Source organism: Barbus barbus (assembly GCF_936440315.1).
Source record: "Barbus barbus genome assembly, chromosome: 4".
Taxonomy (NCBI): Eukaryota; Metazoa; Chordata; class Actinopteri; order Cypriniformes; family Cyprinidae; genus Barbus; species Barbus barbus.
In genome coordinates, this window is record NC_136732.1 from 36,214,836 (window position 1) to 36,238,665 (window position 23,830).

At 42.1% G+C, this 23,830-nt stretch overlaps 1 protein-coding gene across 1 annotated transcript; it reads right to left on the reverse strand.

Annotated features, from left to right (window-relative positions):
* Nucleotides 1–22,469: 22,469 nt before the first annotated feature.
* LOC306865027 (guanine nucleotide-binding protein G(I)/G(S)/G(O) subunit gamma-T2-like) lies at nucleotides 22,470–22,832 on the reverse strand (the record flags this gene model as incomplete). Its single annotated transcript, XM_079409353.1, has 2 exons — nucleotides 22,470–22,595; nucleotides 22,749–22,832. 2 exons carry the CDS (start codon nucleotides 22,830–22,832, stop codon nucleotides 22,470–22,472), a joined length of 210 nt encoding a protein of 69 aa, XP_079265479.1.
* Nucleotides 22,833–23,830: the final 998 nt, after the last annotated feature.

The following is a 23,830-nucleotide window of genomic DNA, read 5'->3' on the forward strand; positions in this document are numbered from 1 at the left end:
TGGAAATAGACATCTTTGAGGTCTGTCGTGACAAATCAGTCCTCGGACCTGATTTGAGACACGATCTGCCTGACAGTGAGCATCTTGAACTTCAGCTTTCTGGCTGAGCGGTTCAGAAGACTCAAATCCAGTATGGGCCTCAGCCCCCCATCCTTCTTTGGAACAATGAAGTACAGGCTGTAGCAGCCGGCGTGGACTTCATGAGGAGGAACCAACTCGATGGCTTCCTTCCTCAGCAAAGTATCGACTTCCTGTTCCAAGACCAGAGCCTGCTCGGGGCGGACCGTAGTCACACAGACCCCGTTGAACAGCGGAGGTGGCCCATCGAACTGGATGGAATAGTCAGCCTCTACCGTCCGCAGGACCCAAAGAGACACATTCGGCAGTCGCTGCCAGGCTGCCAAACGATCTACTAAGGAAATCAGTCTCTCGAGACTGACCTCTGGCGTTAGAGAAGTGGCCAGACCGCTGCCTCGCTGCAGCGCACCGGCAGGAGGCGCGTAATCTGGCGGCTGAGGCGAGTTTCTCAGGCCCGCTGAAATCACAGGCGGAAGAACCTGAGAGTAATACTCGCTGGGACCTGCTGTGCCCTGGAACTGCAGGGTTGACAGACAAATCCCCGGAGGGCACCGAGGGGAGACGGTCACCGTGTGCCGCGGTGCAAGCTCCACCCCAGTAGGGGTCGCCCTCGCGGTCCTGGGGCTCGCCCGTCAGGACCTTTTGCGCGAGGAGCTGGTATGCGGAGGAGGCTGCGCCCGCCCAGCAGCCACCTGAGTTTAGAGAGTGCGCATACCCTCTGCCCACCAAAGATGTTGTAAGCAGAGCAGGAGCCTTCAAAGGCGATGCCGTAGAGGGAGACAGATAGCTCGCAAGCGTCTGTTCAACCCGCGGCATCACCGCATACCCGCGCTCATTCAGTTCCCGCAGGAACGAATGGCTGGGACGAAAAGATTTCACCCGCAATCTCGACACCTCGGTGAGTAGATCGGGGAAAACGGAAGGCTCCTGTGTAGAAGTAGCTCCTCACACTGGGGTGAGAGAGGCGGCGAAACCTCGTCAACGCTCGTCACATCAACCTCCTCGGAGGAAGAGAGACGAAGGGTTGAGCCCTCGTCTCGGGGGAAGAGACCGCTTCCGAACCGAGAGACGGGGCGCCAGATCAGGCGCGGGAGGAGATAGGGACATGCCCGTCTGACTCTCGCCAGCCAGATCAGCCTTTTTCTTTTTTTTTCTTTTTTTCTGCAAGCCCCGCGAGCGCAGCCGCCGCTCTGCCTTTTTTTCTCTCTTTTTTACGGCAGAAGCGGGACCGGCTTATTTTTCTCTTTGTGCTTGTGCAAACACTGCAGCTTACAAAGCTCATAGTTATATAATATTGGGGCGACAGAGGCGGCGAAACCTCGTGAACGCTCGTCACATCAACCTCCTCAGAGGAAGAGAGACGAAGCATTGAGCCCTCGTCTCGGGGGAAGAGACCGCTTCCACACCGAGAGACGGGGCTCCGCACCTAGGTAGACCACGCACAAATCGTGTTCGACTTAAAACGTGGTCTGAAAGCTTCACCCCTGAGCTTGCCCATGGCTTTGGCATGATACTGAATGCTTTCCACTTAAAACTAGGACAAACAACAGTAAATAAGACTGACACACACAGAGCGCTTCACTGAATGACAAAAAGCTGACGCCGGCTCCGCCGCACGTGCTTTTATACTTCCTGGTCGTGACGCCTCGCCCTTGTTTGACTGATTACACATCATATTCAGAGCCTGGTCACGCTGAAGGCGTTCCCATATGCGTTTCGACGCAGCTCAAAGTTCCTGGAAGGGAACAAAACACTTGAGAGCTTCAAATGAAGAGAACTAATCTGAGATGAGGCTGTAAAGCCTGATTAAATTATTAAAAGCGAGTAAAAGGACATTATCCAAAATAAGCACTTTTGTACTGAAGTGTTTCATGCATGTGGATCTGTAATATAGGATTCTCTTTCAAATGTGCTTCTGTCAAATCAGCTGGCATGTCCAAAACATAAATATTTATCATACTTGTGCCTTCCTCTTGAATTTGCAGGGTCCAAAACTGATCTAAGGCCAGATGAGAACAACTGATGCATTATACTGTAGATGAGAGCAGAAAACAAATCAGAGATGGAGAAGGAGAGGGTTGACGTAACGAGAGGAAAGAAAGAAAAATAAAAATAAATAAATGATCAAATAAAAATGCATGAGTATGAGACAAAAGTGAGAGGCTGCAAAATCTGAAGGAATGAATGGAGGAGATACTGTAGAGTTGACATAATAAGATGAACAGGCCAGGAAGATTAAAATAAATAAAGAAATAAAAAGAAAACTCAAAAATGAAAACTGAAAGATAAACAAAAAATAAAATGCTTGAGTAAAAGACAAAAGTGAGGAGTTGCAAAGTCATAAGAAATTAAAGGAAACAGAAATAAAATATTATAACTGAAGAAAGAAAGATTTAAATTAAAATGCTAAAGAAACAGAATTGAAGTGATACAAAATCTGATGAAACAAAAGCAAAATAATACGGACAATAAAATTAAAGAAAGAAAGTCTGAAGGAATGAAAGGAAAGAGATAGAAAAGAGGAAAAAGCCACAAAGCTGTTGTTAATTTAGTAATAGTGTCATCCAACCAGATTCCCACAGTATATTGACTGCTGTCAAACAAACAAGTACACAACCAGAAGAGAGAGAGAGAAGGTATATATAAACAAGTATATAACCAGTATAACCGCTGCTCTGTCAATCACCATAACCTCACACACACACACACACACACGGGTGGAGAGGATAAGGACATGTGGTAATGTGGTTGAGACTAATTATAGTGTTTTGAGCATAATTTTCTTGTTTCTTTTATCATTCAGATTTCTTCCAAACTGAGCAAATTTGATTGAGAAAAACAGATTAAAACAGAGCTCAAATGCTAGATAAATAATCAACATTTTAGAAGCAAATACTTGATCAGATATCGAAAGGCAAGATGTAGGCTAGAAAGACTCTCTTGGTATACTCTGAATGTTTCATCTTTTTGTGAAATATTCAGTGTCGTCTAGTTCTACTCGGCCACCCACAGGGCGGCTGCTGGAGTCATGCTGGCATGACATATCCGGTGCAGACGGCAGGACGAAGATCAGTGTTTCTAGAATTTCTAGAAATAACAAACCAGCTCTTCTCTCCCTCACAGCTTCTCCGTTTTCCATCTGAGTGTGAGACTGAAACTAAGTTTGAAAGAACACTAGAGTTAATTACAGATTAAGATTAAAAGAGAAAGAAGATTAAAAGGAGGTTGCTTTGTAGGACAAATCGCTGCTGTTGTTATTAGACTGAGTAAGCTTATAGTGAGCTTCAAACAGGAGATCTGTTCTGGGGAGAATGTCCAAATTGTGAACTCTTCTGTTTTATAGACATTGATATACTTAACATTGCTTAACATTGATATACTTCATAATATTTTATTCTAGGCTTGTTTAGTTTTGTTTAATATGAGTTTAGTACACACACTATAAGATACACAACCAGCTAAATGTTTGGGGACAGTAAGATATTTTTGTTTTAATTTTTAGAACTTTTAACTTTTTAACATTCTATTCAAAGAACTCTGAAAAAATGGTCACAGTTTCCACAAAAATATTAAGCAAAAGAACGGTTTTCAACACTGATAATAAGAAATGTTTCTTGAGCAGCAAATCAGCATATTAGAATGATTTCTGTAGGATCATGTGGCACTAAATGAAAAAACTAATTTTATTTTATAATATATTACAATACAAAAATGGTAACAATATTTAGCAATTTTTACTGTATTTGATCAAATAAATTTAGCCTTGGTGAGCATAAGAGACTTCTTTCAAAAACATAAATCCCAGCCGGCAAGCAGTGTTGTTAATAGTGATATTGTATGGGAATTTTGTTCATCATTCACAGCTATTTTTCCAATTCAGATAAAATGTAAATGGGGGGAAGTTTGAGAAGCTTCTACCACTCCACAGAGTCTTGTCTCTCTCCTTGTGTCCTGATAAACATGTATCCTAATCTATCGGCCCAGATCTCTCCTGTTTTGGAGGGAGGACTATTCTCAGCAGACATTTGCTGATACATTAATAAACATTACATTTAAATAAACATTGAAAAAAAATATTTTACGCTCACCAATGCTGCATTTATTTGGTCAAAATACAGTAAAAACAGTAATATTGCTAAAAATATTACTACAATCTATAAATAACTGTATGCTTTTTTTATTTTAAAATATAATTTCTTCCTGTGACGCAAAGCTGAATTTTCAGCATCATTACTTCAGTCTGCAGTGTCACATGATCCTTCAGAAACCACTCTGATATGCTGATTTGGCTCACAAATATTTTCCTGTTATTATCAATGTCAAAATTGTATTCAAAGACGATCTAATAAATTGTTTAGTGGTAAGAGTAAAGTCCCATTCTCTTCGTGAGCTTCCTTTCCCCTTTGGAAAAGCACACAGATTGGAAACAGTTGTGGCCCATCCTGGATGCCGTACAGCTGGAAGTCTCGTCAGAGTGCTGGATCAGCCAACGAGAAAGGAGATCCACATCTGGAGAAGAGAGAGCCAGCGGAAAAAGATCCCAGACGCATGCTCTCTTTCACACACACACACACACACACACACACACACACACACACGCTCAGACGTGCCAGTCCTTGGGCGAGAGGGAAGAACATTCCCTTCTGCTGATGTGAGGGAGGAGATTCAGAAATCAGGCCTAGAAACTGCATGCTGGGAGCTCAGCTGATTCCCTCCTCTATGTCTGAAGTGATAGTTAATGATGTTTTTATTTTAGGAATAGTTCATGCAAAAATGAAAACTCTGTCATCATTTACAGGTACTCACCCTCATTTCAAAACCTGTATATATGAATTATTCATAACACATATATTTAGGAAATATATCCTGGCTGCTCTGAAGTATAACAAGAAAAATGAGGTTAAATTACAAAGAAATACACCAAGAACATATCAAAGTATTGTATCATAAAAATGTTTTTGAAAGAACTCTCTTATGCTCACCAAAACTGCATTTATTTGATCAAAAATACAGTGAAAAACTTCAAAAATCTTACTGACCCAAACCTTTGAACAGTAGTTTATATTCCACATCTTGCAAAGTCATTTGATAGTTTTGCATGGGAAACAGACTCAAATCTAATTTGTTATTGACTATAAACCTTAAAATATACCTTAGCTCTCAACTCTACGAATTTGGCCAGTACATAACCAAAGAATATTTGGCTTTTGGTGAGCTAAATAAAACAAAACAAAACAAAGCAAAGCAAGGCAAAACAAAATAATCTATGGTCAGATTTACTGAAAATGTATGTAAAGTACATGTAATAAACCACAAAGTGATAAGCCACAAAATTGCTACAAAAAGAATAAGCAATTGCATTCCTTTTGCAGTCGCCTCAGCAAATGCGAATTCCTTCAGTTTGCATATATTTAAGGAAGGAACATTGCTCCATCAACCCTGCCTAAACAAACACGCTGCACAATTTTTCATAAAGTTACTTTAATGGCAGGATCTTTATAATGACCTGACCTTTAAAACCATGAAGATATTTTGTAAATTTTCTACTGTAAATGTATCAAAACTTAATTTTTGATTAGTAAAATGCATTACTAAGCACTTCATTTGGACAACTATAAAGGCAAATTCTCAAATTTACCCTTAAGACTGGTTTTGTGGTCCAGGGTCATATTTGTAGGTTGCCAGCTAGAGGTACTGTCGTATCTCAAAGTGCTTCACTACCTCGACTGAAAACCTCATATTTCTCTCAGCAGGATTTCCTTCCTCTGAATCAGTATTTAGACTATAAAGAGCATGAATTACAGCAAGCCACCGTAGGCTATAGATATCCTGGCACTGCCCAGCAAAGACAGGCTAATTATGTATTGCAGTGGGTTTGACATGCGTGGCGCACAGACAATCCAGCGAAACCTCCTACACTCCTAAATGCTCACCACCATCAACCGCTCTCTCCTTCTGAGCATGCACAGTAAGTCGGGCCCCAAAACAGGAAGTCTGGAAGCACCGTGATCCAGGGACGGACTATAAAAAGATTCTTCTGGTGAAATTCAACTACGTTTTGAAAATGCTGAAGAATTCAACAGTTCAGTGTTCAGATTCTAGCACATTTCTTTGTCACATTTTTCCCTGAAAAATTATGTACACTGCAAAAAAAGTTTTTTTTCCAAAGTTTTAAAGATTATTGGTGTAGCCTATGTTTTATTGAAGTATTTCTACTAAAATGTCATGTTTAATTTAGTGTGTTACTTGCAGTTTCTGTGAAATGTACTAGCAATTTCTGAATGAATTTTTTTCTCAGTGAAGTGTTACACTTAATCCCCCCAGACAAATTAAAAGGATAATTCATTTTCATATCTGAGCTAAGATCTAAAGGGGCGGAAAACATTTAAACCACTGAGGGCCAAACATGCTCTCAAGACTGTTTTAGACGGCTTAATTACATCCTGTAACCCTCATAGTGTTTTCCCACTCTTTTTCCACTTTAAAACATGTATTGAGCTAAAATAGGGGTCATGGTGATTTGGGGCCAATCTGTCAAACATGAAAGTGTTTTAAATTAATTAGTGATTAACTTGAACTCAGTCACAGTAACACACAACCAACCACAAAGTTATGCATATCTGTGAAATGGAAAAAGGAGAAAAATACAGGAGCGAGGTCTGAGAATGTTTTTCCTAAAAATGAAATGAAGGTTATTTTAGAGAAGGCTCTACCCGAAAGACACAGACATGCTTAGAAAATTATAGTATGTTAATAAGAGTGAGTTTGTCAGAGAGAAGCAAAAGGGAGAGGAGTGGAGTTTGGTCTCTGACAAAGGCTTCACTCATTGCATCTCAGGCTAATATTATACGTGTTTCACAAGGAAATGTCCACTTAGTCCTCCAGAGCACAGGCTCAGCACCACACCTTTGATTCCAGGCCTTGTCCAAATACTCGCTGGAAGATTTACAAGGATAACACTATCAATGGTGAAAGTAAGTGTCGGACCCCATGGGGGCCAGGTAAATAAACTCACAAATCCAAGACAAATTAATTTAGGCAGGTTTCAGACAAGAAACACTGTTTGCTCTCCAAACTGCTGCTTATTCCTAAGCAAAATATTCTCAGCGATTGACTACTTAAATGGGTTTGTTTCTAAAATATAATAAAATGGAAAGACATTTCACTTACGGATTGGAAAACACTTTTGGGTGTTTTTTTAGAGATGTAAATGAGATGTTGGGTCTGTAGATGGCGGTCTAGAGCTATACCCTGATAACTACCTATTTCTTCATCAAATCCCAAGATAGTTTTCCTAATTTGGACTGATTGATTGATTTATAGACTTTTTATTTAAGAAAAAACACACACCCACATGAAAAAAATACTATGGGCCTATTAATTTATAATAGTGTTTTTGAACCGTACTAAAGTAGCTACTTGAATTAATTTGTTGTGGTAATTATACTGTTGCTGTGGTAATATAACAGCTATAGTAAAATAAACAAATTAAAAATAAGTTTTCTACAACTATAGGGTATATTATACTACAATACACTACAGTTTACTGTAGTAAAAACTAAAGTATACTACAGTATTAACAGTTTATCAGTTCACTACAGTTAATACTACAGTATGCTGTAGCAATCATTAACAAAGTCTTGTAAATATAATATATACAGTATAATACACTTTACTATAGTATAGTTCAAAAACATTATAGTATTTACTATAAATTACTATACAATTTTTTTTCAAGTGGGCAGTTACAAGTTTATGATGTCAATTCCTTCACTTCGTAAAGGAATTGCTTGTTAATTTATCATTTTTCAAATTATCCATAAATTAAGCCAAAAATGAAATATATGACACAAAACAAAGGCGTTAAAGCAACTTTAAGTAATCAATGCAATGCTCCATTAAAAACAATGAACAAAAACTGCTTTACAATAAACACTACGCCTAGATTTCAAGGAAGGCTTAAAATAAATTAAACAACAGGCTACTTCACATCAAAGAACAGAACTCATGGGGCCACATGTTTAAATTTCCACATGTTGGGCATAGTATTACTGCTCATTGCTGATACATTTGACCCAAGTTAACTTAAGAGCAGGAGGTGGGGGGTTCAGTTTTAGCATTTCTCTGACTAAGATATTACGGCTTCATACCCTCCCTATTTATGTTACAATGCTGCCTCCTAGAGGTGCGATGTAAACAGAACCATAATACTGATTTTTCTGGTGTGTTTGAGGGTTTTTATAACAAGGTAAAATTACACTCTCAATATAGAGACAGTCACTGATAAGGTGATGCTTTATAGAAAATCTAGGCTAACATTTAAAATATATATATATAAATAAAAGTGATGTCTAATAATAATAATACAGACTGAACATAGCCTATAGGCATTGAAAAGTTTTAATGATAAAATAATGTTTAATATTATACACTCATTACAGGCCTACTTCATCTATTGGAGTATTTAATGTAAAGCCTAACGTAGCCTAATATTAAATTGGAATTTTACCTAAGAGTCTTGGTCAATCAGTGATAATCTACGTTGTTTCTACATGCATCAACATGGCTGTCACACTATAAAGTAGACTGTTTTACATTAGGTATGTTATTGAGTTTCTTAGAGTCACCCTTACCAGTATAAACTGTTTTACTCACATGTGGTAGTCAGTGTTTCACAACTGTTTCAGAATCAGAATTAGCTTTATTGCCAGGTATGTTTGCACATACAAGGAATTTGTTTTAGTGACAGTAGCTCCACAGTGCGACAGAATGACAGCAACAGGACAGGACACAGATAACAATAATAATAATAAAAAAAACAATTTACAAATATACAAAATGGACAATATGCAAAATAGCACAAACACAATATACAAAATAGACAATTCAGTATGTACAGATATGTTATGTGCAAATTTGAAATGTAATAAGTATGTGTGTTTAATAAAAAATAAAGTGTATGATAGTTCAAATGTTCATGAGATGGATTGCCTGAGGGAAGAAACTGTTCCTGTGTCTGGTCGTTCTGGTTCTCAGAGCTCTGTAGCGTCGACCAGATAGTAACAGTTGAAAGAGGGAGTGTGCTGGATGTGAGGGGTCCAGAGTGATTTTGCCAGCCCTTTTGCTCACTCTGGATGAGTACAGTTCTTGAAGAGTGGGGAGGGTTGTACCAGTGATTCGCTCAGCAGTCCGGACTACCCTCCGTAGTCTTCTGAGGTCAGATTTGGTAGCTGAGCTGAACCAGACAGTTAATGAAGTGCAGAGGATGGATTCAATGATGTCGGAGTAGAACTGTTTCAGCAGCTCCTGTGTCAGGTTGAACTTCCTCAGCTGGCGAAGGAAGTACAACCTCTGCTGGGTCTTTTTGAAAATAGAGTCAATGTGAATGTCCCACTTCAGGTCCTGAGAGATGGTGCTGCCCAGGAATCTGAATGACTCCACTGCAGTCACAGTGCTGTTCATGATGGTGAGTGGGGGGAGTGCAGGGGTGTTTCTCCTGAAGTCCACAATCATCTCCACAGTTTTGAGCGTGTTGAGCTCCAGGTTGTTAAGACTGCACCAGACAGCCAGCTCTTTAACCTACTGTCTGTAAGCAGACCTCATTAGTTTGGGCAGGAGGAGGTTTGAATGATAGTGTTAAAGGACGAGCTGAAGTCCACAAACAGGATCCTCACATAAGTCCCTGGTCTGTCCAGATGCTGCAGGATGAAGTGCAGTCCCACTTCCAGTAAGGGTCCAGTGATGTCCTTCAGATAAGCCAAAACCAGTTTTTCAAATGACTTCATGACCACAGATGTTAGAGCAACAGGGCCCGTATTCATGAAGAATTTTAATGCAAAAAGTAGCTCCTAGTGACAAAATTCTAAGAAAATTCTTAGAAATGTGGGCGTTTACTCTTAAAAATTAAAGAAAAAATCCTAGTAAAGAAAAAAAGTAATTCAGAAAGCATCTTAACCCTTAAAAGAGTTCTTAAGGTCAAACTTGTTATGAGTACGGACGAAGACTTTTAAGGGGCTTAAGAGTTTCTTTAACAGCGGAGAAAATGGACGAATATGAAGAGGGAGAAGAAATGTGTTGCACACAATGCATGACAGTGAGTTAATAAGACACTACACATTAGTTCGTGCAGGGATCATGTTTGTGACTGATCTTATTAAAGACATGCTAACATCTCAGACACCGCGCAGAATTGCCATAGCGCTAGAAATCACTACATTAACATATTTGGCAACTGGAAAAATGCAACTATGCAGCAGTGATGATTTGGGTCTGTTACAGCACTTATTAGGCTTATATGTCTCTGTTAATTTCCTATAAAACACAGTAAATATGCAGGGCCGGCGCCAAGGGGCGTCGCGGGCCGTGCCCCCCCCCCCCAAACGAGTTACTTTGCCCCCCCACTTTCCATCCTCTCCCCTCCTTGCTGAACGCGATCGATTTTGAAGGCGGAAGTACCGATAAAACAGCGTACATAATGCGATTGCACGCTTTAGCGAGCGTCAGCAACTGCATGAGATCACAGATTGCAGCCCCCCCACCCCCCCGACACACACACACACACAACGTGATTTGTGCCCACCCTAGAAATTTAAATGCCCCCCGATGGAGGTGCCCTGGCGCCGGCTCTGTAAGTATGACAGCATGGTAAATAAAAAATTAAGAATATATACAGGTCCTTTTCAAAAAATTAGCATATTGTGATAAAGTTCATTATTTTCTGTAATGTACTGATAAACATTAGACTTTCATATATTTTAGATTCATTACAACACAACTGAAGTAGTTCAAGCCTTTTATTGTTTTAATATTGATGATTTTGGCATACAGCTCATGAAAACCCAAAATCTCAAAAAATTAGCATATCATGAAAAGGTTCTCTAAACGAGCTATTAACCTAATCATCTGAATCAACTAATTAACTCTAAACACCTGCAAAAGAACACCTGAGGCTTTTAAAAACTCCCAGCCTGGTTCATTACTCAAAACCGCAATCATGGGTAAGACTGCCGACCTGACTGCTGTCCAGAAGGCCATCATTGACACCCTCAAGCAAGAGGGTAAGACACAGAAAGAAATTTCTGAACGAATAGGCTGTTCCCAGAGTGCTGTATCAAGGCACCTCAGTGGGAAGTCTGTGGGAAGGAAAAAGTGTGGCAGAAAACGCAGCACAACGAGAAGAGGTGACCGGACCCCGAGGAAGATTGTGGAGAAGGACCGATTCCAGACCTTAGGGGACCTGTGGAAGCAGTGGACTGAGTCTGGAGTAGAAACATCCAGAGCCACCGTGTACAGGCGTGTGCAGGAAATGGGCTACAGGTGCCGCATTCCCCAGGTCAAGCCGCTTTTGAACAGAGAAGCAGCACTGGACTGTTGCTCAGTGGTCCAAAGTAGTTTTTTCGGATGAAAGCAAATTTTGCATGTCATTCGGAAATCAAGGTGCCAGAGTCTGGAGGAAGACTGGGGAGAGGGAAATGCCAAAATGCCTGAAGTCCAGTGTCAAGTACCCACAGTCAGTGATGGTCTGGGGTGCCATGTCAGCTGCTGATGTTGGTTCACTGTGTTTTATCAAGGGCAGGGTCAATGCAGCTAGCTATCAGGGGATTTTGGAGCACTTCATGCTTCCATCTGCTGAAAAGCTTTATGGAGATGATTTCATTTTTCAGCACGACCTGGCACCTGCTCACAGTGCCAAAACCACTGGTAAATGGTTTACTGACCATGGTATTACTGTGCTCAATTGGCCTGCCAACTCTCCTGACCTGAACCCCATAGAGAATCTGTGGGATATTGTGAAGAGAAAGTTGAGAGACGCAAGACCCAACACACTGGATGAGCTTAAGGCCGCTATCGAAGCATCCTGGGCCTCCATAACACCTCAGCAGTGCCACAGGCTGATTGCCTCCATGCCACGCCGCATTGAAGCAGTCATTTCTGCAAAAGGATTCCCGACCAAGTATTGAGTGCATAACTGAACATAATTATTTGAAGGTTGACTTTTTTTGTATTAAAAACGCTTTTCTTTTATTGGGCGGATGAAATATGCTAATTTTTTGAGATAGGAATTTTGGGTTTTCATGAGCTGTATGCCAAAATCATCAATATTAAAACAATAAAAGGCTTGAACTACTTCAGTTGTATTGTAATGAATCTAAAATATATGAAAGTCTAATGTTTATCAGTACATTACAGAAAATAATGAACTTTATCACAATATGCTAATTTTTTGAAAAGGACCTGTATATACGTGTGTGTGTGTGAGAAAGAGCGAGAGGAAAAATTCCGCCTGTAATTTCAAAGTGAAGGCTTATAATATACCCTACTCTTAAAAGCACTCTTTTATTTCCTTCTTGACAACCAACCAATCACAGTCTTCAAAAGATTGTGTCATACATAGCAACGGGGTCAACCCCGCCTCCTCACTAAGATGAAAGTTTTTGTCTTTTCCTTACTCAGAGTTGCTCTCAGATCGGTCCCGAATCGCTCTTAAGCTAAGACTCCTACGTAAAAGTTTTTAAGCTAAATTAAGAGTTTTCTGAGAGGATTCTTAGAATCTTTATGAATACGGGCCCAGGTCTGTAGTCGTTAAGTCCTGTTATCTTGGGTTTCTTTGGGACGGGGATGATGGTGGAGTGTTTGAAGCAGGAAAGGACTTCACACAGCTCCAGTGATCTGTTGAAGATCTGTGTTAAGATGGGGGCCAGCTGGTCAGCACAGGATTTCAGACAGGCTAGTGTCACACCGTCTGGTCCTGGTGCCTTCCTTCTCTTGTTCTTTTTGAAGACCTGGCACACGTCATCTTCTGTTATCTGCGGTGCCGGTGTGGGGGAGAGGGGGGTTGCAGGAGGTGTGAATGGTGTTTTTTCAAACCTGCAGTAGAACTCATTCGGATCGTCTGCCAGTTGTTGATTCTTCACAGTGCTGGGGGATGGTGTCTTGTAATTGGTGATGTCTTTCAGACCTTACCACACTGAAGCCGTGTCACTGGAAGAGAATTGGATCCTTAGCTTATCTGAATAATTCCTCTTTGCCACTCTGATCTCCTTTTCCAGTGTATATTTGGCCTGTTTATACAAGATTCTGTCCCCTGATGGAGCTGTCTGAGTTTTGCAGTGAACCATGGTTTGTCGTTGTTGTATGCTAGATGAGTCCTGGTAGGAATGCACATATCCTCACAGAAACTGATATAAGATGTTACGGTCTCTGTGAGCTCGTCCAGATCGTTTGCAGCAGCTTCAAAAACATTCCAATCAGTAATGTTGAGACAGGCTTGTAAAACCTGCTCTGTCTCATTAGTCCATCTCTTTACAGTTCTTAATACAGGTTTAGCGGACTTCAGTTTCTGCCTGTAGGTAGGAATAAGATGAACCAAACAGTGATCAGAGAGTCCTAAAGCTGCCCGTGGAACAGAGTGATATGCCAAGTCAAGTCAACCTTTATTTATATAGCACTTTTAACAATGTAAATTGTGTCAAAGCAACTGCACAATATCAAAAAAGGAAAATAGTGTGTCAATAATGTAAAATGAAAAGATTAAAAAAAAGATTTTCAGTTAAAGGCATTTCATTATTGAATTCGGTGATGTCATCATCCAGCTCAGTTCAATTTAAATAGTGTCTTTGCAATCAGGTCGATGATATCGCTGGAAATGAAGTGTCCCCAACTAAGCAAGCCAGAGGCGACAGTGGCAAGGAACCAAAACTCCATCGGTGACAGAATGGAGAAAAAAACCTTGGGAGAAACCAGGCTAAGTCGGGGGGGCAGTTCTCCTCTGGCCAAACGAACCAGCAGTTCAATTCCAACTGCAGCAAAGTCAGATTGTAAGGGCTCAACTGGTTCCAGTGGTCTTTCCCGATGGCTGTCTAAGTGGCGGGGTCCTCACTGGGGATCTGTCTCTGACGCTCAGGTCTCTGCTGACGTTCAGGGTTGTAGAGGTCGTCTCTGGGTGCTGATATGCGTCCTTTATTGTTGTGTAACAGTGATCCAATATATTACTGTCTCCGGTGGGACATCCCAGCCAACAGGTTAACCAGGTAGCTCCCATTTGGTGCCTACATGAGTCTGCCTACATGGGTTAGTGATGGGACCCAGCTAGGTCTTAGGTAGGTCTCTTATGGGCCATAACAGGTATTCACATGGGCTAACATATTTGTCTGCTTGGGTTACCTTATTTTACAGTAAACCCCTAAGCACAAACATTACATTAAATCCACTAAAATGCTAAAGGTATTCAATAAACAGAAACCAGTACAGTAGTTCATGCTTTTAAGCAAAGTTTATCGAGTATAATTTAAACATGACTATCATAACTTGTACATTTACAAATTTATAAAGCACAAGTATCTATTTATAAAATATGTATTGGAAAAAAGCTATATAACTTTTATTCTAAACGCTTTAAGCAAGGTTTCGTTGGAATACTTTGAACATGACCATTAAAACTTGTATATTTAGAACTTTACACAACATAAGTATCTTAAAGTTAAAGTAAAGCTCCTGACAAACATTATTTGGCATAACTTGTATCTTTTGTATATTCATATCTGAAAACTCTAAAATGCATTTCACAAACAAAAAAACAACAATGCACTCCTCTGTTCTCACTCTCACAACGGCCCTTTGAAAAGACAACAAATAACCAACCACTGTGCCACTTTTTCAGTTAAAACAGATGTTTCTTGTCTTTTTAAAGATTGTATTTCCATTTAAAAATCAAGATTATCTTAAGACTTACCCATCTTTCTCTTAAATACGTGACTTCGCAGAACAGTTTCATCCCGTCACCGATTAACCACTTTGACAATGACTTTTCTGCCTCTTTTCTGGTCATTTGCTTTGTAAGAGATTTTTTTCAAGCTTCCTGTAAAACACAAAGAGCAAAGTTAGATTAAATTCCATATTTAAGCCCTTGCAATAAATAAGCAGTCATCTCCATTTTTACTTTTTTTTGTTTTTCAGGAAATACAATAATGGTATCGGATATAATATTCTATCATAAAAAATGATTTCTGTGTAAACAAGGGCACAGGGCAACATTTAAAGGCATAGGTCACAAAAATTAAATGCCTCATTTAATCACAAATGTAAAAATCTGTCCATCTGAAATTCTTTTTAACAATTATAATTTTTTATCAGGCAAATATAGGTCCTTTTCATTGCCATTACAGTGAAATAACTGAACATAAACATAAGAGCCTGATAAAAAATGTTTTTAGAAGAAAATTTCTGACGGTTTTTGCATCTGATGTCTTCATTTATTCTTATTTTAGTATCACTTCACTTGTATTAGTGTACACTCTAAAAAATGCTGGGTTAAATACAACGAAGTGCTGGGTAAATATTGGACAGAACACATCAGAATCAGAATGAGCTTTATTGGCCAAGTATGTTTACACATACAAGGAATTTGTTTTAGTGACAGAAGCTCCACAGTACAACAGAAAGACAGCAACAGGACAGGGCACAGATAATAAAAGAATAATATACAAATATCCAAATAGGCAATGTACAAAGCAGCAAAAACACTATATATAATATAGACATGCTGGGTTGTTTAACCCAACCGTCTAAGCAGTAACACAACCTCTGGGTCTAAACAACCCAATCACTGGGCTGTATTTAACCCAGCATTTTTTAAGAGTGTACTTGTCTTTAATAAAGTTTGAATTTTATTATTAATTATAAACTGAGTTTTGTGATCGCTACACCATAAATTAACAGTTACTTATCATTAAAATAAGCAGTACACCCGGTCCATATTCTCATAATTTGGGGTATTGTTTGTTTAAATTGTGGACAATTATTTGCATACAATCAAACTCATTTGACTCCACTGATTTATGAAGAACAAACTCAAATCTAACGAATAACCTCTGTTTGCACATGAATGTTACAAATAACCCAACAGCAAGTAAACATACCTTATACAACATCTCGGTTACGTATGTAACCATGGTTCCCAGAGTAGGGAACGAGATGCTGCGATGACGTCATCGCTTTGGGGAACACCCTCGGGGTGACGAATGTCTGAAGCCCTTATACCATCACGCCAATTTATTGGCCAAATAGCGCTTGGCAACGCCCCTACGCATACTTACCGTATGCTATATCAGCGTTCCGCGCGCTATTTCATCAGATTTCCAAATGACGAAGGAAGCGCTATCAAGGTACGGAACGGTCCTCATCGCAGCATCTCGTTCCCTAATCGGGGAACCATGGTTACCTACGTAACCGAGATGTTCCCCTTCCTAGGTTTACTCAATGCTGCGATAACGTCATCGCTTTGGGAACGCTATACCATAACGCCTGACGTATCTTAGATAGCTGGAGACCAAGGAAGCGTCTGCTCAAGCGGAAAAGACCCGGGAGCCAGGAGCCATCCTCACATCTAAACTGTAGAACTTGATGAAAGTGCTAGGAGAGGACCAACCTGCCGCAGCACAAACATCCTCTATTGACGATCCTCTCAGAAAGGCCTGAGAAGAAGCCACTGCTCTTGTGGAGTGAGCACGTACTCCCAGAGGCGAAGTCAAGCCACGCGCCTCGTAGGCAAACGAGATAGCCTCAACTATCCAGTGTGACATTCGCTGTTTGGTGACAGCAGAGCCTTTGCTCTTACCAACAAAACACACAAACAGCTGGTCAGATCCATGCCAATGAGCTGTGCGGTCTACATAGATTCTTAATGCCCTCACCGGACAAAGATCCATGTTACCTGATCCCGCGTCAGCATGGGAGAAAGCCTCCAAAACCACTTGTTGGAAATGAAATGGATTCGAAGCAACCTTAGGAATATAGTCCGGCCTGGGTCACAATAAAACCTTCACCAACCCTGGGGCGAAGTCCATACACGAAGGGCTGATAGATAGAGCCTGTAAGTCCCCTACTCTTCTGAGGGAGGATAAAGCCAGCAAAAGAACTGTCTTGAGAGTCAACAACTTGACTGACACAGACTCCAACGGCTCAAAGGGATGGCCCGACAGGCCTTCCAAAACTGCTGAAAGATCCCAAGAAGGTACTCGCGTTGGGCGGAAAGGCCTAAGCCGTCTCGCACCCTGCATAAAGCGTGATACCAAAAGATGACGACCCACTGAAACACCTCCTACAAGTGCATGTCCCGCGGATATGGCCGCTACATACACTTTGAGAGTAGCGGGGGTCATTCCCTCAGAAAAACGACTCTGAAGAAACTCCAGCACTGAACCAATGGGGCAATGAACTGGATCTAGGGCACGTTGTCTACACCACGAAGTAAAGAGTCTCCACTTGAAAGCATATAAGCGTCTCGTGGAGGGAGCTCTAGAATTAATAATAGTGTCAGTAGTCTCAGCTGAGAGACCAGAACACACTAACTCATTCCGCTCAGGGGCCACACCCATAGCTTCCATAAATCCGTCCGAGGGTGCCAAATCTTGCCCCGAGCTTGAGTCAACAGATCGTGTCTGAGGGGAACCTCCCAAGGAGGGCCGACCGACAGACTGACCAGATCCGAAAACCACGACTGGGTAGGCCACCACGGAGCCACCAACAACAGATGCTCCACTCTGTCCAAACGTATCCTGAGTAGAACTACTGGAAGCAGCCGGACAGGGGGAAAAGCGTACAGACTGGTTCTGGGCCATTCGTGGGCCAAAGTATCCAGACCCAGAGGTGATGGGGGAGACCAGAGCGGGCAGTGCGTAGTCATGCTCGAAGCAAATAGATCCACTTCCGCTCGTCCGAACTTCTGCCATATGAGATTCACCACTTGAGGGTGAAGTCTCCATTCCCCGTCTTTCAGTCTCTGCCTCGAGAGCAGGTCTGCTCCTGAGTTCAGGTGACCTGGGATATGGACTGCTCTGACTGACAGGAAATTGGTCCGAGCCCAACACCCCAAGGGTACGGGCTTTGAAGGCCGTCATAAACGGGCCATGCTCGCATGGCCCTTGGGCTTTTGCTCGAACTCTGAAGGCTGTGGCGCGCAGAGTGTCTGAGGAGGTGCTCGCCTTGAGGACCCAGTCTAAAACCGCCCGAGGCGCAGTAAGCGGCGGAACAGTTGAGATCTGAGTCGGGAGACCACATTGAGAGAGGCGGATACGCTTGTGCGGTCCAACCAAACTCTCCGAAGGAGGGCCTGGCCTCCGAAGACGAGCGAAGGAATCAGGAGCTGCTACTAGGAGCCTGAGAACGAGAGGCCATGGCCGTCGAGCTCAGGTCTATCCGTTTGCGCTGACGTGGGTGAATGGGTGGACGAGACCTAGGACCCCAATCCTTCCGAGGGGGTGCCATAGGCGATGGTTCACTACGCTGAACCTCCCGATGACGGTGCAGAGAGGATGAACGTGAACGAACCATGGGTGGTTGACGTTTTGCTTCCCTGGGCCTACGTGGAATGAGCTGGCGAAAAGCGGCAGACTGTTGTTTTGCTGCCCGAAACTTTTCCACCACAATGGTGACTGAATCTCCAAACAGGCCGTCTTTCGAAATGGGAGCGTCCAAGAGAAAAGTTTTGTCCTTTTCTTTGATGTCTGTAAGAGTGAGCCAAAGGTGGCACTCAACCGACACCAAACCTGCCATAGACCTTCCCACTGCTCGAGCAGTATGTTTGGTAGCTCTAAGCGCCAAATCCGTAGCTCTCCTGAGCTCCTTAACAGCCTCAGGAGTGAGGCCTTCCCCTTCATCCAGCTCCTTGAGGAGCTCTGCCTGATAGGCTTGAAGCACACCCATAGAATGTAGCGTGGCCATGTAAGATTTCCCGATTAAATTGGAGGTTATCCTACATGGCTTGGACGGTAACATAGGGCGCGCTTTCCAAGACGGAGCGGAATTAGGCGCGAGGTGTGTCACAAGCGTCTCTTCGACAGCAGGCATTGCCCCGTAACCGTGATCCGCCATTTTGGATACAGTGGCGAAATCAGCGGCAGCAGCATTAGTAATCCGCGCCGAAAAAGGCTGTTTCCAAGACCTCGAAACCTCTTGGTGGAGGTCTTGAAAGAAGGGAAGAGGCCTACGGGGCTGGGATGGAGTACGACTAGTTAAAAATCGGTCATCCAGTTTAGATTGGGCCTGGTTTTGCGTCGGCTCACCGTCCCATTCTAGCCCCAATTTGTCGACCGCGCGTGTCACAACGTCTAAAAGTTCGTTGTAAGAAGGGGAATTGCGTTTCTCCTGTCCGCTCGGAGGGAGAGAACTGCAGGATTCCGCCATTAAATCCTCTGAATCGGAGGCCTGAATCAATGGACAAAACATCATCGTCATACGGGCCACAACCAAAGGAAACCGTGCTGCGGGCCTCCAGGGTAGGCCGTAAAACGTCATTGACGAAAACAACCGGCTCGACATAACGCTCTTCTAACTCTAGAACATGGCCGGGAGGGAGCGCGAGGAAAGGAGAATACTCTGTCATCCCGCTCTCCATGGGCTTCACCCCAAGCGATCGTCTCATGCGGCGCCTCGGCAAACGCAGAAACGGAATGGCGGGGGATAGACGCAGGGCCTTTCGAAAAGGCTGCGAGCCTCGAGCGTAATACTTTAAGCCGTAGGCTATCACAGTGATGACAAATGGATAGGCCGCTAAGCGCCGCTTGGGCGTGATCACGGCCTAAGCAAAGCACGCACCTGTCATGTGTGTCTCCCGCTGTGATGAACCTTTCACACGGCTCGATGCACTTCCTATGACTCATCGTGTCCGCTAAGAGGAGTAAACTGCTCTTGTTTCTGAGGAAATAGCTGAGAACACGAAGTAGTATGCTTCCCAACGGGCAACAGATGATTCGCTTCCTGAAGGAATTAAAATCGTATGAAATAGCGCGCGGAACGCTGATATAGCATACGGTAAGTATGCGTAGGGGCGTTGCCAAGCGCTATTTGGCCAATAAATTGGTGTGATGGTATAAGGGCTTCAGACATTCGTCACACCGAGGGTGTTCCCCAAAGCGATGACGTCATCGCAGCATTGAGTAAACCTAGGAAGGGGAACTTCAAGCAGTTTGAGCCCCCGAAACTCTCGCTTTCCATGCCGGCCAACAAAATTGAACTCTCTTGATAAGGGGTGGTCCAAAAGGAAGGCAATCATTCTTCATGTGGCTTCATCCACAGTACTGCCACCACAGCAACCTAACGGAAAACAAGATTATCATTATTATGGGAGACAACACAAAATAATTAACCCAAATAATTGCAATTACAGAGCGCAGCGCGTGGGGGATGGGAAATGTTGAATGAGATCTCGCGGGATCCACCCTGTGTGCAGCTCGAGGCAGGGCTGCATCTCGCGGTAGTTTGATGTCATGGGGGATGGGATCTCGCGAGAAACTCGCGTGTCAGCACAATTAAAATGGGCTTAAAGTTATTTTATTGTATTTTTTACTAAATGTCTGTGGAAAATTGGGTAGAAATGCATGAGTGTTGGAATCATAGACTGTAAAAAAAGGAGGGGAATTTTTAGATTTTGCTTAAATTAAGTAATTCAAGTGTCAAAACAACAACAAAAATAATTTTAAAGACACATATGTGCACTATAAATCCATTTAATCACCCTATATGGGATTAATTATGTTTGCACTTGTATATTTGATAAAACAAATAGGATCCCATGTGTAGCCCATTTTGAGCCCATGCACACATTTCCCATTAATTACCCATCTGGGAACCACATGGGGAGCCCACCTGGGTTCACCCATGTGGGTCCTAGCTGGGTCACCCAAGTGGGCCTCAGATAAGATGCCCACCTGGGTTCACCCATGTGGGTCCTAGTTGGGTCACCCAAGTGGGCCCCAGATAAAATGTCCATCTTGAGCCCATGCCCACTCTGTACCCCTGTACCCCATGTGAAACCCATGTGGGCCCCATATTCACGTTTTTGCTGGGATGTTACATGCTGTCTTTATTATGGCAGTTCACGGGAGAGATTTGCTTTATTAAAGTCCCCGAGAATGATTAAAACAGAGTCCGGGTGTTGTTGCTCACTCTCTGTGATCTGATCAGCGAGTTTCTGTAAAGCTGAGCTCACCTGCGCTTGAGGAGGAATGTAGACACTCACGAGAATGAACGAGCAGAACTCCCGTGGCAAATAGAACGGCTTGCAGTTAATGAAGAGCGTTTCTAGATCTAAACAACACATCTTCTTTAACACTGTTACATCTGTACACCACCTCTCATTGATGTAGAAGCACGTCCCGCCGCCGCGCGATTTCCCCATTGATCTGCTCTGATCAGGGTGAAGAATCGCACTGTCCGGTATGTCGCCATTTAGCCAGGTTTCTATCAAACACCGAGCAGGAGAGTTAGAAAAGTCCTTGTTTAAGCAGGAAAGCAGAAGGAGTTTGTCCGTTTTGTTGGGTAGAGAGCAATCCAGGCTGTCTGAGCTTCAGGAGCCGCCGGCTTGCTTCCTCCGTCTGCGCGTCCTGAAGCGTCTAAACAGCTCCGCCGACTACTATGTTCAGCAAAATATCCGAATTATCGAAAACCGGTTGGAGATTTTGTGGTGTGTTCTGCCGAATGTTCAGCAGTTCTTCCATGGTGAAACTGATCGTGTTTGACAAACAAAAAACAGGAAAAACTAACAAAAACACTAAATCAACTGGAGAGCCAAGCACAATGGCTGCCATGCGTGGGGCCATCTTGAGAAAAAAAAAAAAAGTATATTCAGTATATGCAGTATATCTAGCACTGGGAGACAGGTTTAAGGGAAGTGCTGTCACAAAGTAAACAAAAACGCTGCATCAAATTGACTAATTACGCGGCCGCCATTTTCAAATCGAAAGCGGGGTGGGCTCAGGTGGGGGAAAACTTAGGAAGTAAAATATTCAAAACCTCCAAGTTAGAGGATAAACCAGCTTTAGGGTCAGCAAGTAAATGAGGTTCCTGAGTGATTCCCTCCTTATTTTTTAAAGCACACTTTTTAAATGTGTTCTGTGCAACAGTCACCCAATATAAAACATGTACACAGTCATACACCAGGTGACACACACATTTAAGTGACTCATGGAATGTTTGCTCATGGCGTGTCAAAACAAAAACCTTTCAGTGTTTTATGAGTATAAAGAAAAGATGGAAAGAATAAAAGAATTTGTGTGCTTTCTGAATGTGACTTTATTTTTTGAAGATGGAATGATGAGAGATGGAACGAGAATGGATTTACAGTACTTCAGTTCTGAAGTTACTTGTTTTATTTACATAGAGTTTGCTTCAATTTGGCTCACTTTTTTAATCATCAGTATAAGTATAAGAATAGATACACACAGCCCAAACCAATACTTTTTGTAAGGTCAAGTATTTGTTCAAGTAATGCAGTCTCTATGGTTTCTAGAGGAGATGCTAAAGCTAAGCACAATGTGCTCACTCCTCATTAGACTGCTAAACAGCTCTCATTTGCACAAACATCCTCATATAATTTTGCCACAAGAAATCACGTGCTACGTTATTATGCATCCACCCTTCTCCTTGAAGGGGTTTTTGTCCTCAGGAACTCCTTTTATGAGAGGATCTTCTGCAGCTTGGGCCTCTACCCATTCACAAATCTCCTTTGCGGTTTTAGAAACCTGAGGAAAGAGGGAAAGTATGCCAAACTTTTGCCTCTTACCATCCTCAGAAAAAGACAAATATTTAACCAACACAAAATTCAAGGGTGGCAGGATGTAAAGAACTTGACAGATATTTATTGGGTCTGCCAATCAGCAGGCAGAGAAACTTACAGGCTCTCTAGTGTTCTTCACCTCCTTCTGAAGTTGTTCCAACTCCATTTTAAGGATGTCCTTATCGGACATATCCCGTGCCATCTTGCCCTGTGTACAAACAAAACAAAAAAAGCTACAGGGTCACATTCATTTTAAATCTGTGACAGTCACACACTTTTTAAAGATCACTTTTCTAAAAGGATGAAAAATAATGTTCATAATGTAAGGGGAAGAATGTGATATAAATCCCAGCATACATCCCAGTGTTTGATGCTGCAACATGTGTCCTTAAATATCAAGACACATCACGTTTAAAAGCTGTATGACACATGGGACATGTTCCAATTAATCAAAAATGTTTATGTTGTGTGTCACTGGAAAAGTAGCTATTTATGTATTTTATTATATCTATAAAATGCGGTTACTGTAGTTAAAGTCACCTAAAATTATGATATAATATTGTCAAGATCATTAGTAGTATTTCCCAGATAAGCATGATGAAGTAAACCTGTACTGTACATGGGCATATTTATGGAGAATCATGCTAACAAATATGATCAACAATTGTGATAACTCAACCTTTATGGTTCTGCCATTGGGGTAAGATGTTGTTCAACTGCAGCAATTCATTTTGAATGAGAAGGTTACATTACAATATTCACAATTTCTCATAGCTTTTACTATAATCAAATGTTTATAGTATGTTTATCTTTTTTTCTGGCTGTATAGGTATATGTATATTGTCATTCCTATAATTAAACCATAAAATATATTCATTATGAATATAATACAGATTTGTCACCTAGAGCGCTGGTTGTTTTACTTACCTATTGGTCAGTGGGGCAGCCGATGGAGGGAACGGGTCACTATCTGCACTTTAAGGGACCATGTACAGGGTTTGGGGTCTGGTGATGAACTGAGCGCTTCAGTCTGCTGCCGTCGCATCTTCAGGATCACCTCCAGATGGTAAGAGGTGAGGGGGGTGGAGACTTATCCACAACAAGCACACTTCCTTCATCCAGATTTCTGTTTAGCTTAAGCCATCTTGGTAATTAATGAGGTCAAATCACCCAGAATCAAGGCAGAGCGGTTTATATGTC